At 42.0% G+C, this 14788-nt stretch overlaps 1 protein-coding gene across 1 annotated transcript; it reads right to left on the reverse strand.

Moving 5' to 3' along the window:
- Nucleotides 1-8166: 8166 nt before the first annotated feature.
- Nucleotides 8167-12308, reverse strand: LOC118677191 (splicing factor 3B subunit 1-like). Its single transcript, XM_036352075.1, is given in 4 exon segments — nt 8167-8977; nt 8979-9471; nt 9474-12170; nt 12173-12308. Coding segments are annotated over 4 exon segments (3900 nt in total). The 5' UTR covers nt 12297-12308; the 3' UTR covers nt 8167-8391.
- Nucleotides 12309-14788: the final 2480 nt, after the last annotated feature.

Below are 14788 nucleotides of genomic sequence, written 5' to 3' on the forward strand. Positions count from 1 at the left end.
ATCAACCTATGAACCAAGAGGTCACAGTTAGATTCCAGGTCAGGGCACAGGCCCGGTTTGTGGGCTCGATCCGCTCTTGGGGGGCATGCAGGAGGCAGCCAATCGATGATCCACTCTCATCATAGATTTTTCTATTTCTCTCTTCCTCTATCTTCTTTTCTGAAATCAATAAAAAAATTAAAAAAAGGAATGGCTTACCTACATCCCATATTAGGTAGGGAGGTTACAATAGTGGGCCAATCTACAAAGATCCTGCTTGATCTGAACTGAGGGCCGTTGGAGTACATTATAAGAGAATCTAGAGCCCTCTTCTTTATTGTCAAGTGAATCAACCCAATGGCCCAGTATCAATGACTGAAGAGAATTTAAAGTACTTTTGAGGTAGAACAAACCCATAGTGTAAATCTTCAGGCTGAGATTCTCTAAATTATCCTGTTTTCAGTTGCCATCACAACTGTGCCATTGTTATGATTAGTTGATACTGCCACTGAGTAGATATTAATTTCTAGGATTCATAGTGCTACTGCTGACTGCCAGTCAGAGTAGGGGCTTATGGAGAATCAGCTGATAAATAGAATTTAGACCCAAGCAGTACTGCATCACTAAAGAACAGCAGGGATTAGTGCCACAAACAAATACTTGAAAGATGTGGCCAGTTGACTCCTACCCCATTCTCATTTATCTTTCCAATATGGCTGGTGCTGAAGATAGATGAATTCTGGAAAATGACAGGTGGTTATTTCAATTGCAGCTGCTGTTTCCAATGTGATCTCCTTACTGGAGCAAATCAACATACCCTGACACCTGGTATGCAATTATTTACCTGAAAAATTATTTTTTCTTATTCTTTTTATTCTACTGAACAGAACATATCAGGACTTTTTTTTTTTTTTTTTTTTTTTTTTTTTTTTTTTTTTTTACATATCAGGACTTTTAAAAGCTAGCATTGCATCTTCAAAACTTGACCCAGGAGTCCATAAACACATAGTTTCACTACCTTGATTATATTATGCTGATACTAGAGGCCTGGTGCATGAATTCATGCACAGGTGGGGTCCCTTGGCCTGGCCTGCGATTGGGGCCTATCAGGGGGCCGCCTCTCCCCCGCCCCCCCATTGGGGCCAGGGTGGCAGCCAGCCAGGGAGAGAGGCTGCAGGAGGTTGACTGTGGGAGTGCACTGACCACCAGGGGGCAGCTCCTGCATTGAGTGTCTGCCCCCTGGTGGTCAGTGCGCATCATAGCGACTGGTCAACCAGTTGTTCCGGTCGTTCTGGTTGTTCAGTCGTAAAGGTCGCTTTGGCTTTTATATATATACAGATACCTAGAAAGCAATTACCTTAAATGTGATGGTATGCCATGGGCATGCCATTCATTCATTTATTTATAATGGCTATCAAGTGGCTGTCAATTTTGTGTCAGTAACCTCAGTGGAAAATGTAGCAGGGAACAAAAGAGAAAAAAGTTCCCATGCTTATGAGGGGGAAGACTGATAACAGACAAAGAAGCCTGTAAATGCATGGCATATAAAATTCTGATGACTCCTATGCAGAAAAATAAAATAGAGTCAAGGGAAAAAGGGGAGGTCGGGGGTGGTGAAATGTAATTTCATATTGGAGGCTAGTTTGAGCTGATAGAGTGATATACCAATAGAGGCCTGATGGGAGAGAGGGGACACATCCTGAACATATCTGGAAGGAGAGTTTCAAGTATAAGGAAGAGGAAATGCCAAGACTATAAAAAACAGTGACCTGCACTTCAAGGTGGTCAGAGTAGCTGATACACTGTGAGCGATGTGGGGACAAGGATAGAGGCAGCAGATCATATAGGGTATTGTAGGCCATCTTATGGTAGAGTGAGTTGGGAAACAGATGGATACTTTTGTGTAGAAGTGTGATGTGATCTGAATTATATTTTTAAAGAACTATTCTGGTTTATGTGTAATGAGTACACTAAGTGGAAAAGTAGACACTGGCAGGAGACTAAAATTGCAATGATAAGACACAGCTGGCTGGGGCAGGCACAGCATCTGACACATTTCTGACCATATTTCAGGTGTCAACTTAGATAATCACATTCTGGATATATTGCGAGAGTAAAGCCAGACAATTTGGTTGATGGCTTGACTTTGCTGTATAAGGAAACAATCAGGGATTTTGACCTGAGATTAGCCACCACAGGAAATGGCTGCTAAAAGAGGTAGCATTTCCAGAGTCAAAAAAAAAAAAAAGTTGGGCTGCAGGAACTAAAAGAGGTAGCATTTCCAGAGTCAAAAAAAAAAGTTGGAGCCATCACAGATAGAGAGCCCAGGTGAGAGTTTCCAGTGGATGCCAGGGCAGTCTGGCGGGGGCAGAAACAATGGAGGAGAAGCACTCGCTGCTTGAGACCCCACAGGACACAGAGAGGGGGTAGAAAGAATCCATCATTTCCTTTACTTCTGCCCTCCAATCTTCTTCCAGTGCCATCCACTGGCTGAAGTGATCTGGAAGTCAGAATGGAAGGAAACAGGAAGGCAGGGGATGAACCTAAGAGCAAACAGGCGGTGGAAGGAGACGATGGTCAAGAGGCAGTTGGATTTGTGAGTCTGGACTTCATAGTGCTGAGGCCTGAATGTATGTATCCCCCCCTCCCAGTTCATATGTTGAAATGAGGTGGGGCCTTTGGGAGATGCCCAAGTCAGGAGGGTAGATCCCACGTGAATGGGATTATTGCTCTTATAACAGAGACCCCAGAGAGCTCCCTTTCCCTTCCCACCATGTGAGAACACAACAAGAAGTCAGCAATCTGCAACCTTGCAGAGGCTTTCACAAGGACTCTACCACGCTGGCATCCTGATCTTGGACTTCCCAGCCTCCAGAACTATGAGAAGTAATTTTGTTGTTGTTTATAAGTCACCCTGATATGTGGCATTTGATTGTAGCAGCCTGAATGGACTAAGGCAGTATGTACATTTGAATTTTTCTATTGAAAGCATTTTTTAAAGCCATGGAACTCAATTAGATAACCTAGGGAGTGAGTGGAAATAGTGAAGAGATCTCAGAACAAAAATACTGACCCTCCAATGTTAAGAGAAGGCTTCTATGTGAGGGACTGAGCAAAGAACTCTCAGAAGGAGTTCTCGTGAACCAGGAGATCTGAGAAGGTTGTGTTCTCATGTCTACTTGTATAATATGTCTAAGGAAGATGAGATCATCCATATTAACTGCTGCTCACAGGTCAAGTAGGATGAAGCCTGAGAATTGAGTCATTGGGTTTAGCAATATGGATAACATTGGTGATCTTAATAACAGGGCCAGGGCTAACTAAGACTTGTCTTGGGTGCCAAAAATCTCAGTATTTTAATTCAATTAAATGATATCTTAATGTGATATTAAAAAATAAAAATGCAAAAATCCACATTGAACACAATATCAAAAGTTTAAATAATGATAGAATCGGTAATAGTGCTGAGGCAAAAGGTAATATTGAATCTGTCTGTGTTTAAGTCTTTGATAAGTTCATTGTGACTTTTTGCATTAATTTTGATTTAAAAAAATTATTTCTCAATTATAGTTGACATATAATATTATATTAGTTTTAAGAGTGCAACATTTATGTACTTTATAAAGTGACCGCCCTGGTAAGTCTAATACCTATCTGACACCATACATAATTATTAAATACTATTGACTGTATTCTCTATGCTGTGCTTCACGTTTCTGTGACTGTTTTGATAACAGGCAATTTGTACTTCTTAATCCCGTGAAAATTATTTATCTTAATTGATGAGTTTTGGGGGCCCCTTAAATTTTGTACTCAACACAAGGGCCTCATTTACCTCAACCTAACTCTGCACCTGCTTAATAAAACCTGTTTCATTTGAGAGATGAGGGTGAAAGCCTAATTGGAGCTAGAGAGGGCAGTGCTGGTGGATTGGGGAGAGAGAAAAGAAATGGACCAGAAAGGGGTGGATGATTGCTCCTTCACCCTGGATCCATCAATAAGAAGAGATAGAGCAGATGGGCAGTTCAGAGTCCACCCACAGCTGTCTTCCCACTTATGTGTAACCTTACAAAGAAATAAATGGTTGTTCTTGTACACTTCTGAGATTTGGGAGTTGTTACCCCATAGCAAAGATAACCAATAAAGGTTCTTACTCCTTAGAAATAAAAGTTTGAGCTATTTCACTCAACAAAGAAGCTTAAATAGCAGGGGTACTGTTTTAAGGCAAAGAGAATTCAGGGTGTGGCAAAAGTAGATTTACAGTAGTGAGTGTTAGGTTAGGTGGCTCAGGAGGCGGCGAAGGAAATAAAGAGAGTTGATCAGAAAAGGAAGGAAGGAAGGAAAGGTTATTCTGTGTCCCCGGGAGACCCATGTATCCCCAAAGACAGGGCATGTGGATTCACACCAACAGGAAGGGGGGCGCTTTTTTATACTGCGGTTGGGTGAGGGGCGGGGACATGAGCTGAGGTATTCAGCTGAGGAAGTTACAGCTGCAGGGGTTCAGCAAGGTGTTCACGAAGGAGTCAGTATCTGTGTGGGGGTCCTGGAGAAGCCAGTGTCTGTGTCTGGCACGCTGATCTGTTAGAAATGCCAGGGGGAGTCCATTATCTCGTCACATGTCTGCCTGTATCCGATCCTGGGCTCTCTCTGACTTAACAGTGAGTATTAATTTTGTATTAATTATTTTATTATTTTCCATATGAACAACTGTAAGCCTACTTTCACCCCACCCAGTATAGAGTGCAGAGTGGAGGAGGGTAATCATAAATATTGATTACAGAAAACATGGCCAGTTGCAGAATTGAAGACTGCAGCCTATACTACTAATTTCTTCTTCATTCTGTTTTTAATATTTTTAGTCAGTTGAGCTCGTTTTCTCTTGTTATTTTCTTTTTCCTGTTATAATTTATAGGAAGTTGGTTGTGGTGAAATTTGTAATTTGGCTCACTGTTTGTCGAGTGGCCGGATAAAACAGTGAAAAACTATAGGAGAATAATTATAAACTAGATGAAATAATTCATGTGGCTTTGGGAGGAGGGGAGCAATTTTGTGACGGTACCAGAAAATGGTATCACGGACCTAAAATTTTTGTTTTGGAATGGTAAATATGAAGAGGCGTTTATAAGTGGATCTTAGGTAGTAAAAGCTGTGAACTCTAATGTCTTTGGAAAGTATCAGAAAAGGGATAGGAGGCACCAGTCTTTTTACTTTATGGAACAGTAGGGGGCAAATAGAGTCCTCTGACTGACCCCTAGAAACTAGTGAGATGGCTTCTGTTCGAGGCTCATCTATAAAGGGATTTTCTACCTCGGCTTAGAATTTTTAGGGAGGAACTAGACTCATTTCCAGTTAAAGACTTTTAAGGCATCAGTGCTGAATATCCAACTCTGTGGTCCTTGTATAACATCATATGTCTTCTTATAAAACTATACCCTTGTGAGACTTGGATACATTCTCCCTTTGCTTTGAGACTCTATTATTCCAGCACTCTCCCAGTTGTGTTAATGACTGATGTACTTCCTGCTTGGATATTGTTGGTTTGTTACCTAAGTTGGTTTCTTTTGTTTTCAACCAAGAACCCAGACAGATATACCGAGATTCTGAAGAAAGGTAATAAACCATTTTGACACAGGTTTATAAAATTGAAGCCAGAACTAAACCAAGTCCAAAAGAAGACAGAAGGATGTTATGGAATGATTTCAGAAGTCATTTTGTAAACCCTGTTACGAGTACTCCCACTTATGGGAATCTAGCTCACAGAAGTAAAATCATGGCAGTTAAGGGCATGTGTATTTTTAGGATTTTTTTTTGACAGGATCTTTAATGACAAAACTGGAAAAAAAGCAAACTACCTAAACAGGTGATAAGTCAAACAAATTACTGTATATTAGAGGCCCTATGCATGAAAATTTGTGCAAAAGTAGGCCTTCCTTCCCCCGGGTGCCAGCACCGGCTTCCCTCCAGCACCCGGGACCTGGGATGCTGGCACTGGCTTCCCTCCGGCACCCAGGACCCGGGCTTCCCTCCTCCCACTGCTGGCAGGCATCTGGGACCCCGGCCGGCTTCCCTCCGGCCCTGGCTTTGTCAGGAAGGACGTCTGGAATGACGTCTGGAAGACATCTGGTCTAATTAGCATATTATCCTTTTATTATTATAGATTATATGAGAAAATAATATGCAGCCACTAAAAATAGTAAATTAGATTGATGTCAGTTGTCTTTTGGAAAATTTGATAACTATTTTTTTCCCGGAGATTAGAAAAGTATATGGAAAATGGTCAAATTTTTGTAAACATACCAGTGCTCAAGGCAAAAGCAGAGAAACACCCCAACTTTGCCCCCCTTCTCCCCCCAGCGTGGCTCAGTGGTTGAGCGTTGACCTATGAACCATGAGGTCACAGTTCGATTCTTTGGTCAGCGCACATACCTGGGTTGCTGGCTCGATCCCCAGTGCAGGGCATGTGGGAGGCAGCCAATCAATGATTCTCTGTCATCATTGATGTTTCTATCTCTCTCTCCCTCTCCCTTCCTGTCTGAAATCACAGTTTCCCCTATAGCCTCACAAAAATGCCTATTAATACACAGAAACAAAGAAGAAAGCTCATAGCACCTCAAAATAAGTTTGAGCATCAACCTAATTCCAGAGTTTTAGAGGAGTTTCCACTGACTGTCAGGTTTATGAAGTTGAACTAAGAATCCTTGTCAGTGACCCATCAAACAATGACTGGGCGCTGTTCTTCCTGTCATCTGCACTATGACTGTGCTTCTTCTGGGAACGCACACCTTTAAAACTGTCACTAGGAAAGCACAGTACAATTAGGCTGAGGATCTTCTAGTCTTATGACTCCTATAACTTATTATGATGGTAATGCTAGGGAAGCATAAAATCTTTTTGAGATTCTGTTTCTCTCACTATGTTATGAAAACTTTCGCCTGGTGGGCATTTTGAAAGGTGTTTGTTAAAGACCATAGGATGTTCTCCCTTTTGTTCATTAAGTGACCTAAAATAAATGGTGAATGGTGCCATCACTCTAGATCAGGGGTGGGCAACCTTTTTGTGAGTGCGTGCCAAAACCAGCAAAATCTCTGACTCAAAATTCTTCTGCGTGCCAACCCTAATTTTTTGAGAACATGTTACACCTACTTGATATCTCTTAAGGTGTGTACGTATGTGAAGAACCTTGAAGAAATAATAAAATTCATTTGAGCGACAAAAACACAGTATATGATGATGAAAAATACATTTAGTTTTTAATGTATACATGTACGCTGATAGTTCAACAGAAAACTTTATGACTCTGTTTGATATTATCAGTGGGACTTTTGCTGCTGCATCACTGATGGCAGAGATTTTACATCAGGTTTATATTTCATGACCTGCAGAGATATGCACGAGCTACTACTTTCATCCGTCAGGCTACTCCTATTAAGAGACTTAACAAAATTCATCACTGAGATCAAAGATTCACAAGCATATGTGGATGAAACCAAAACACTGGTCGGATCTAGGAAGACAGGGAGAGTTAAGGCAGAGGCATAGAAATTGCTCTTCCCCTCTCTCGTCAATCCATGTCTATGGTCTTTAAGATAACTTGTTATGTAAAATTATTTATTTATCTAAGATGCACCTACACTGAATTTATCTGAAAAATAAAAAAGTCGATATTAAGAAAAAAATTGTAAATGGAAGATTATAAGAGAGGGTTTCGCGTGCCAGCAAAAGTTACTGGCGTGCCATGTTTGGCACGCGTGCCATGTACGTGTGCCAGGGGTTGCCCACCCCTGCTCTAGATCATCTTGAGTATAGGAGACATAGTACATATGGTGCAAGTTGACTCGGATGATAGTCTCTACCACTTGTCATATATCAGGGCTTGTTTGGAATGACTTTCACAGTGTCACACAGTCTGAGTTAAGATAATAGGCTTTACTGGGGGAGGCCTACAAATCAAGGACTAGCAAGAGTGCATGTGGCACCTGTGTTTTCTTCATCCCTTGGAGATAATGCCAGGGCCTAGCAATCTAATAGAAACAGAGAATATTTGCATTAGCATGGAGGGTCTCCATTTTCCTGTCACTGTGTCTTCTTTTTTTTTTTTTTGTACACAAATGTTTTCTCAAACATTCCCTTTAAACACAAGGAATGAATTCCAAATCTTCATAAAGATGAATTAAAAATGAAATCCCTCCAGTATAGTGTGTGTAGTCCCTGTGTTCTTGGTCACTACTGGCATTTACTGTTTAACATCAACATCAAAGACAGGTTATTTAAAAATCATGCTACTGAATTTCTAGCTCTTCCTCTAGGACCAGTTTTATGCTCATCTGCAATGTTTAAAAGTGTACATCACCAAGTCGAAGCAAGTATAAGGTGTGAAGTAGCTGTGCATTAAACACAAAATAAACAACAAAATTATAAGATATAGTCAAGTTCATCACGAATATAGGTGTTCTTATCATCATTATAGATTCTTGGGTAATGTGCTATGAGAGCATCCTGTGAACCAATGTAGATGGAGTTGTAAATTTTCCAATACACATCTCTGACCTTCCGGGCTGGGTGAAACAAACCCTGTAAACAATACTGCAACATTCTACATGGTCCAATAGCAACTCTCAAGCCCTTCAGGGCTCCCATAACTGCCTGAATTACATGGGGAGATGTCTCAAACACATTGGGCCATACATAGTTCAACAAACAATTCAGCAAATCTTCACAACCAAATCCATAAACCCCCAGTGACATGTGTTGCACCACCGCACTAGCTGTCTGTCTGTGTACAAGGTCCCTATCCATTAAAGCATCTTCCAGTAATGGTGTGACAGCACAAATGTAGTCCTTGCCCATTTCACCGATATATTCGAACAAGAAGGAAAGGGACTTTAACACTCCATTTTGAACATTGAGTTCAGGAACTCTGTATTCGTTCATTAAGGCAGGGAGCATTGTGAAGGGTGAACACGTTTCAGCGACAATAGCTATTGCTACAGTGGTACACTCTGTTCTGCCTTTCCTGAACTTTGAGGTTGTTTAAAAGTGTAGCCAACACATCATGAGGGCCGATGGCCTTTGCAATATAACCAAATGTGTTGACTGTGGCTCTACGAATAGCTTTTTTGTGAGCTTTTAAGAGCTCCAAAAGCTCAAAGCAAATCCTCATCCACTCCCTTGCTGACACATATTCAGCTCCCCTGTCAGCAATACGCCCAACAAGATCAATACAGTTCTCTTGTACTTTTTCATGCCTGTTCTTTAAGATGGGAGTGAGTCTAGGCAGCAGATCTTTAATTGGTGGAGTCATCTTATGCATACCTATTACATTCACAATGGCCTTCAGTGCTCCAAGAATGCTGCCCAGTACTTCAGGGTACTCTTCACCCAAATACTCATACAAAACAACACCCAAGTGCCCCATCAATTTTTCCTCTTGGCAAGTCTTCATAACAACAGAAGTTTGAGAGATCAAGTCAGCTGCCTGTTGCCTAACTTTGCGGATTTGTTATTTAAACGCCACAAAACTGTACCACAGATCTGAGGCAAGTAAGGTTTCACCCGTTTGCCAAGTGCATTGACCACTGTGCCAAATCCGTTCAACATTACTGCGTCCTCTATAGTCTGTTCTTGAAAAGCATAAAGAATGCTATCAATCAGTTGTTCTTCAAGTTTGTGATCAATATCTCCCAAGTTGCCCATAATCTTCTCAATTGTTTCCATCACCATTTTTCTGTACTGTTCAGCTTCATCTTTCAGATCATCCACAATCCTGGATATAATTTCTGCTGCTCCTACTTTGTTAGCCAACTCCACAGTAGTATCAACTAACTGTCGATAATTTCTTCTATCTAAAGCCATTCTGTGTTGCCAGAAATGTTTAAAAAAGGGAGGAAGAATCTCTGTTTTAATATAGTTTGCTTCTACACCATCTGTTCCATAGCACTGCTTTACCACCTTCAGAACAATTTTCTTCATTTCTTCATCAGGAGATTGGAATTCTCGAATAAGGATTGACATCACTTCTCTCGTATAGTAGTTGGCATATTCTGAATCCATGAGAGGAATAGGATACCCAATAGCCTTTAAGAAGGCAGCCAGACCCTTTCCTCTGTGTTGGCGGATACCCTTCCATAGAGGCTTCAACACAGAATCAAAAGATTCGATACCATAAGGAGTTGCTGCTTCAGCCAAGGCAGCAATGGCCAACGCACTAATGGTCCGAACTTTCTGCTGCTCATCCACAAGACCGTGTTCAATGATTTCAACTAAACTTCTCAGATGTGGCAAGATGGCACAGCCCATAAGAATAGCTATCTGCTGTACAATCTTAATACCAGTGTGTCTCGCTTGCCAGGACTTCTTGCTTTTGCACCCAGCTTTGAAGAAGGGCAATAGTGAAGGAATGCCCAGGGCAGAAGCTACAACAGCAAAAGCTCTAGCTGTTGTGTTACGAACATATTCATCCATATTATCTATATCGGGTCTCATGGTAGAGATCATAGTAGCCAGACCAGCAGCCTTTGCCAAATTAGAAATAATCTCTCGGCCTTCCACTCTAGCATAGTAATCTTCATCAATCAGCAATGGTTCAATGACCACAAGGATCTTATGCATATATGGTCGAACTAAGTCATCAAGTTTGTATAATATTCTATCAATAACTTTAACAAGCAAATGACGTTCTTGATCCTCAAGTGTAGGAGACATCAGTAGAGGAAGGATCTGATTAAACAAAGGACCAGCTCCAAATTCACGAGCTTTATCAGTAATCTGATGCAATGCAGCCTTTCTCATTGGAGGTGTACCATTCTTAATTTTTAAAAGCAATTTCATTATTTTTCTCTCTTTTTGCTCTTCTGGACTAAGTGTTGATTCATCAACATCAACCAAAAGTTTATCAAAGTACTGAATATCATCAGGTTTTAAAAAGGGAAGATTTCCAGATGGTTGGTCATTGACACTTTTCATAGTTCTGTCTTCAGTTTGCATGTGGAAACCAGTCATACCACCCAAAGGTGTTGGAGTCGCTGTGAGCTTTCGAGCTGGAGTTCGAATAGGAACATAACCAGCTGGAGGAGGAAGTACCTTATATCCTTCTGAAAACATAGCATCTAATTCTTCATCAGAAAGTGGGTGATTTCTCTCATCAATTTCTCTCTCCCAACGCCAAGCCTGAAGCTGTTCAGGAGTCATACTCATTATGTGACCTGGAGTAGGGGTAGCCATGTTCATGGCTGGTGTGCCAATTGGTGTTCTCCCAGGGGTCAGAACAGGAGTGCTTCCACCCATCTGACTGGCTGGTGTTTCATCCCAACGTGATTTCCTTTTACTGGCTCCAGGAGTGGGTGTTTCACCAATTGAATCTCCACCTCGATCTGTTCGAGGCGTCTCAGCCCATCCACTTCCATGCCCAGGAGTGTCTCTTTCTGTCTTGGGGGTCTCATCCCAGCGGTTTTTACGAGCACTGGAAGTTGCACCTCCATGGCCCGGTGTTGCATGGCCTGGTGTATCACCGCGTCCAGGAGTAGCAGCTCCCGCTAGTGTGTGACTTGGTGTAGGAGCCCATATTTTTGAGCCTGGGGTTGCTCCAGGAGTCTCACTTCCCTTTGCATGGCCTGGCGTCTCATCCCATCTTAAGGAAGGGGTATGTCCAGGGGTCTCTGCTTGATCCCAACATGACAGCTTTTGGGGAGTGGCACCAGGAATCTGATCAGCTGTTTGATCCCAACGGCGTTTTCGTTTTGAGGGAGGCTGGGATGCTGCTGCTCCACTGATGACTTTCAGTTCTCCAGCTTTAGCTTTTTCTGCTAGTTGTTGCCTAATTTCTCTCTCTTCTTTAGTCAAATGCTGCTCTCGCATTACATCCATGTAAGTTCTAGCATTCATTTTAGGATCAGGGGTCTTCCCTCCATCTGCAAAAGGATCAAGACGCTCTGGGGAAATTATCATGGTCCGCCTGTGCTTTTTGTATTCATCTTCCCGGTCAGCAATCTTCGGAGGTCGGTGCTCAGCAAACGGATCATACTGTTCCGTTGACTGAGGTATATCATTAAGCAATGCCACAGGGGCATGATATCTTGGCTTCTTCTGACCAAGCAAACTTGTAGATGATGAGTAGTCATCGTCATCATCTTCAAGTTCACTTGCAGCAATTGATGTCACATACCCAGTAAATCTGCTGTCACTTCCACCATATATTCCTGGTCATAATAACCTGTAGAATCAAGGCCCACTCCTTGAGCTTCATCAAGAGCTGCCTTCTTGCCTTGAATTTCTCGAATCTGTGCTTCAATATCTTTGTGAGTCTTGGCAATCTTCGCCATTTTGTCCACTCAAACACACAGGCGGAACTGGCGCTCCCAAGCCCTTCCTCTAGCCGCCGCTGCCACAGAGGAAAATAGCTGGGGGCTGGCCTCTGTGCATGCGCCCCGCGGGAGTGGGCGCCAATTGTTGGGGTCCAGCCCCAGCAGGTCCAGGGGTTCCCAAAGGTGTGGACGGAGTCGGCAAAGAAGGAATGACACAGAGGCAGTGTTCAGTTGATCAGCAGCCTATCCAGGTTCCAGCCAGGATCTCCAGCTGGTTCTGTGTCTTATAGTCTTGTTACATCTGTATTTATACCAGTTGATTTTAATCCTATCAATCTCTATTCCAAAGGTTAGGGCGTTTCTTATCTCCATTCCAGGGAGTAAAGATTATGTAGCTTAAGCGTGATTGTTCATAGTTAAAGTGATTAACTACCTGCCTGGCACTTAGTTAAGGGGTTTTATCCCTGCACTAACTTCAGGGAAAAATCCCTACCTGGGGAAACAACCTTTCTCAGAGAGGTGACCTTGGTTAAAACACATAGCGCCAAGAAGGGGAGCAAACATATTAAGAACAGTATGCCATATACGCCAGGTCCCTTGAAACATATGCTGTGCAGATGTTTCTTCCCTGCAGGGACTGTGTCAAGCAGCAAGGATAGACCGGCTTCTGGCAAATTCCCCCTTTTTTATTTTTTTAAATGATAGCGCATGTAAATCAGCGGCCACCTCTCAGATTGGGTTGTTTAAGACTCGGAAGAAGACTGACAAGCAGTGATGGCGAGCCTAGCTATATATAGTGGATGGAGTGCACAAGGAGCCTTGTTTCTGTAGAAGGTTGCTGGCCTCTTCAGTCAAGGGATTTCAGCTGTCCTTAAGTTGGTGGTTTGGTTGTCCTTGTTGATCCGGCTAGTGGGCCGCGTCATTGGCGACCGGCTTCCCGAAGGTCAGCGAGTTGAAGGGCTGCATCAAAGAGTCCATCAGGGCCGCGCTTGATGGTGGTGTCGGTGTCCGAGGAGGGGTCAGCTGTGCCCTCTGGGTCGGCTGATATGGAAGATACCTGGGAGGAGGAGGAGGAGGAGGCGGAGATGGAGGGTAGTAGAGAGAAAAAGAAGAGAAAGCAAAAGAACTACAAGGCATGGAAGTGTTTAGAAAAAAGAGGGAGAAGAAAGGGAAGAAGGCAGCATCCTGACACAGCCCTTTCCTTCAGCTGCCACTTTCCCTGTGGTCCAAGGTAGAAATCACTGTGTCTTCTTATAGGCGCAGTGATGGCGAACCTTTTGAGCTCGGCATGTCAGCATTTTGAAAAACCCTAACTTAACTCTGGTGCCGTGTCACATATAGAAATTTTTTGATATCTGCAACCATAGTAAAACAAAGACTTATATTTTTGATATTTATTTTATATATTTAAATGCCATTTAACAAAGAAAAATCAATCAAAAGAATGATTGGTATCATAGATTCGCCATCACTGTTATAGGGCAATTGTGAGAGAAATATTGCCAATGGGCATACAGCCTACTGAGTCACCAGGAAGTCTGGATTTAGAAGCCAACTGTTTGCATAAATTGTCTGGGAAAATTTGTAGCCCAATACTGAGATTCTTTAGGGTGGGGGGGGGGTTTGGGGGGGGCAATTCTATAGAAAGTTGAAATCCCTTCTCCAGAGAGGAGAAAGACACTGGTAATGTGGTCATTGGAGTTAGGTATAGTTTCTTTGGCTAGAGGAGGGGAGAGATGGTATCAGCAGGCTCATTGTTCAGGCAATTCAGAGAGACCTTGTTGCTATACCACAGTGCGTCATCTCAGATGAAACAGTCATCTCTAGATAGATGTATTTTTACCAACCCCCTACATTAAGATGGAGATAGGGAAACCTTAAGTTATGCTTGGACCTTTACAACATTACAGGGAGTGAAATTTACTAGCAGAGGGCTGAAAATATAACTGTTCTTTTAAATTATCTTTTATATTTGTCCACATGTTTACTATTTTATAGGTTCTTCATTTCCTTTTGTTTTTTGACAACAGAAGGACAATATCAAATATCTAAGGGCTCAGGAGATATACCTCACATCTAATCAAACACAAATAGACCATAAATTAACCTCAGGCATTTGAATGGTCAATACAAATTATAAATTCAAGAAAAGTGCTGTCATTCTAGAAATTCACTGTGGGTGTTTCTTTAGTCAATTTCAGGAAGCCTGTTAGATGTTATAGTTTTTGTTGGATTTTTTTTTTATCAAGGAGATTAAAGTTGTTTCTATATTTCACCTCAATCTAATGGTTTAGTTCTATTTCTAGTGACAAGGAAGCGTGTTTCTTATGATATGAAATCTCTTTCTTTGTTTTATGACCGCTTGAAATAAGTGGCAAAATGCCTGCTTACAATTACTAAATTATTTACACTATTGGGACACTGCTTGGAAAATTACTGAACAAACACATACACACACACTTCAGATTAGAGCTGCATAGAACAATGTAATGGCCACTGGATATTTTCTG

Source organism: Myotis myotis, unplaced genomic scaffold (assembly GCF_014108235.1).
Source record: "Myotis myotis isolate mMyoMyo1 unplaced genomic scaffold, mMyoMyo1.p scaffold_m19_p_2, whole genome shotgun sequence".
Classification (NCBI taxonomy): domain Eukaryota; kingdom Metazoa; phylum Chordata; class Mammalia; order Chiroptera; family Vespertilionidae; genus Myotis; species Myotis myotis.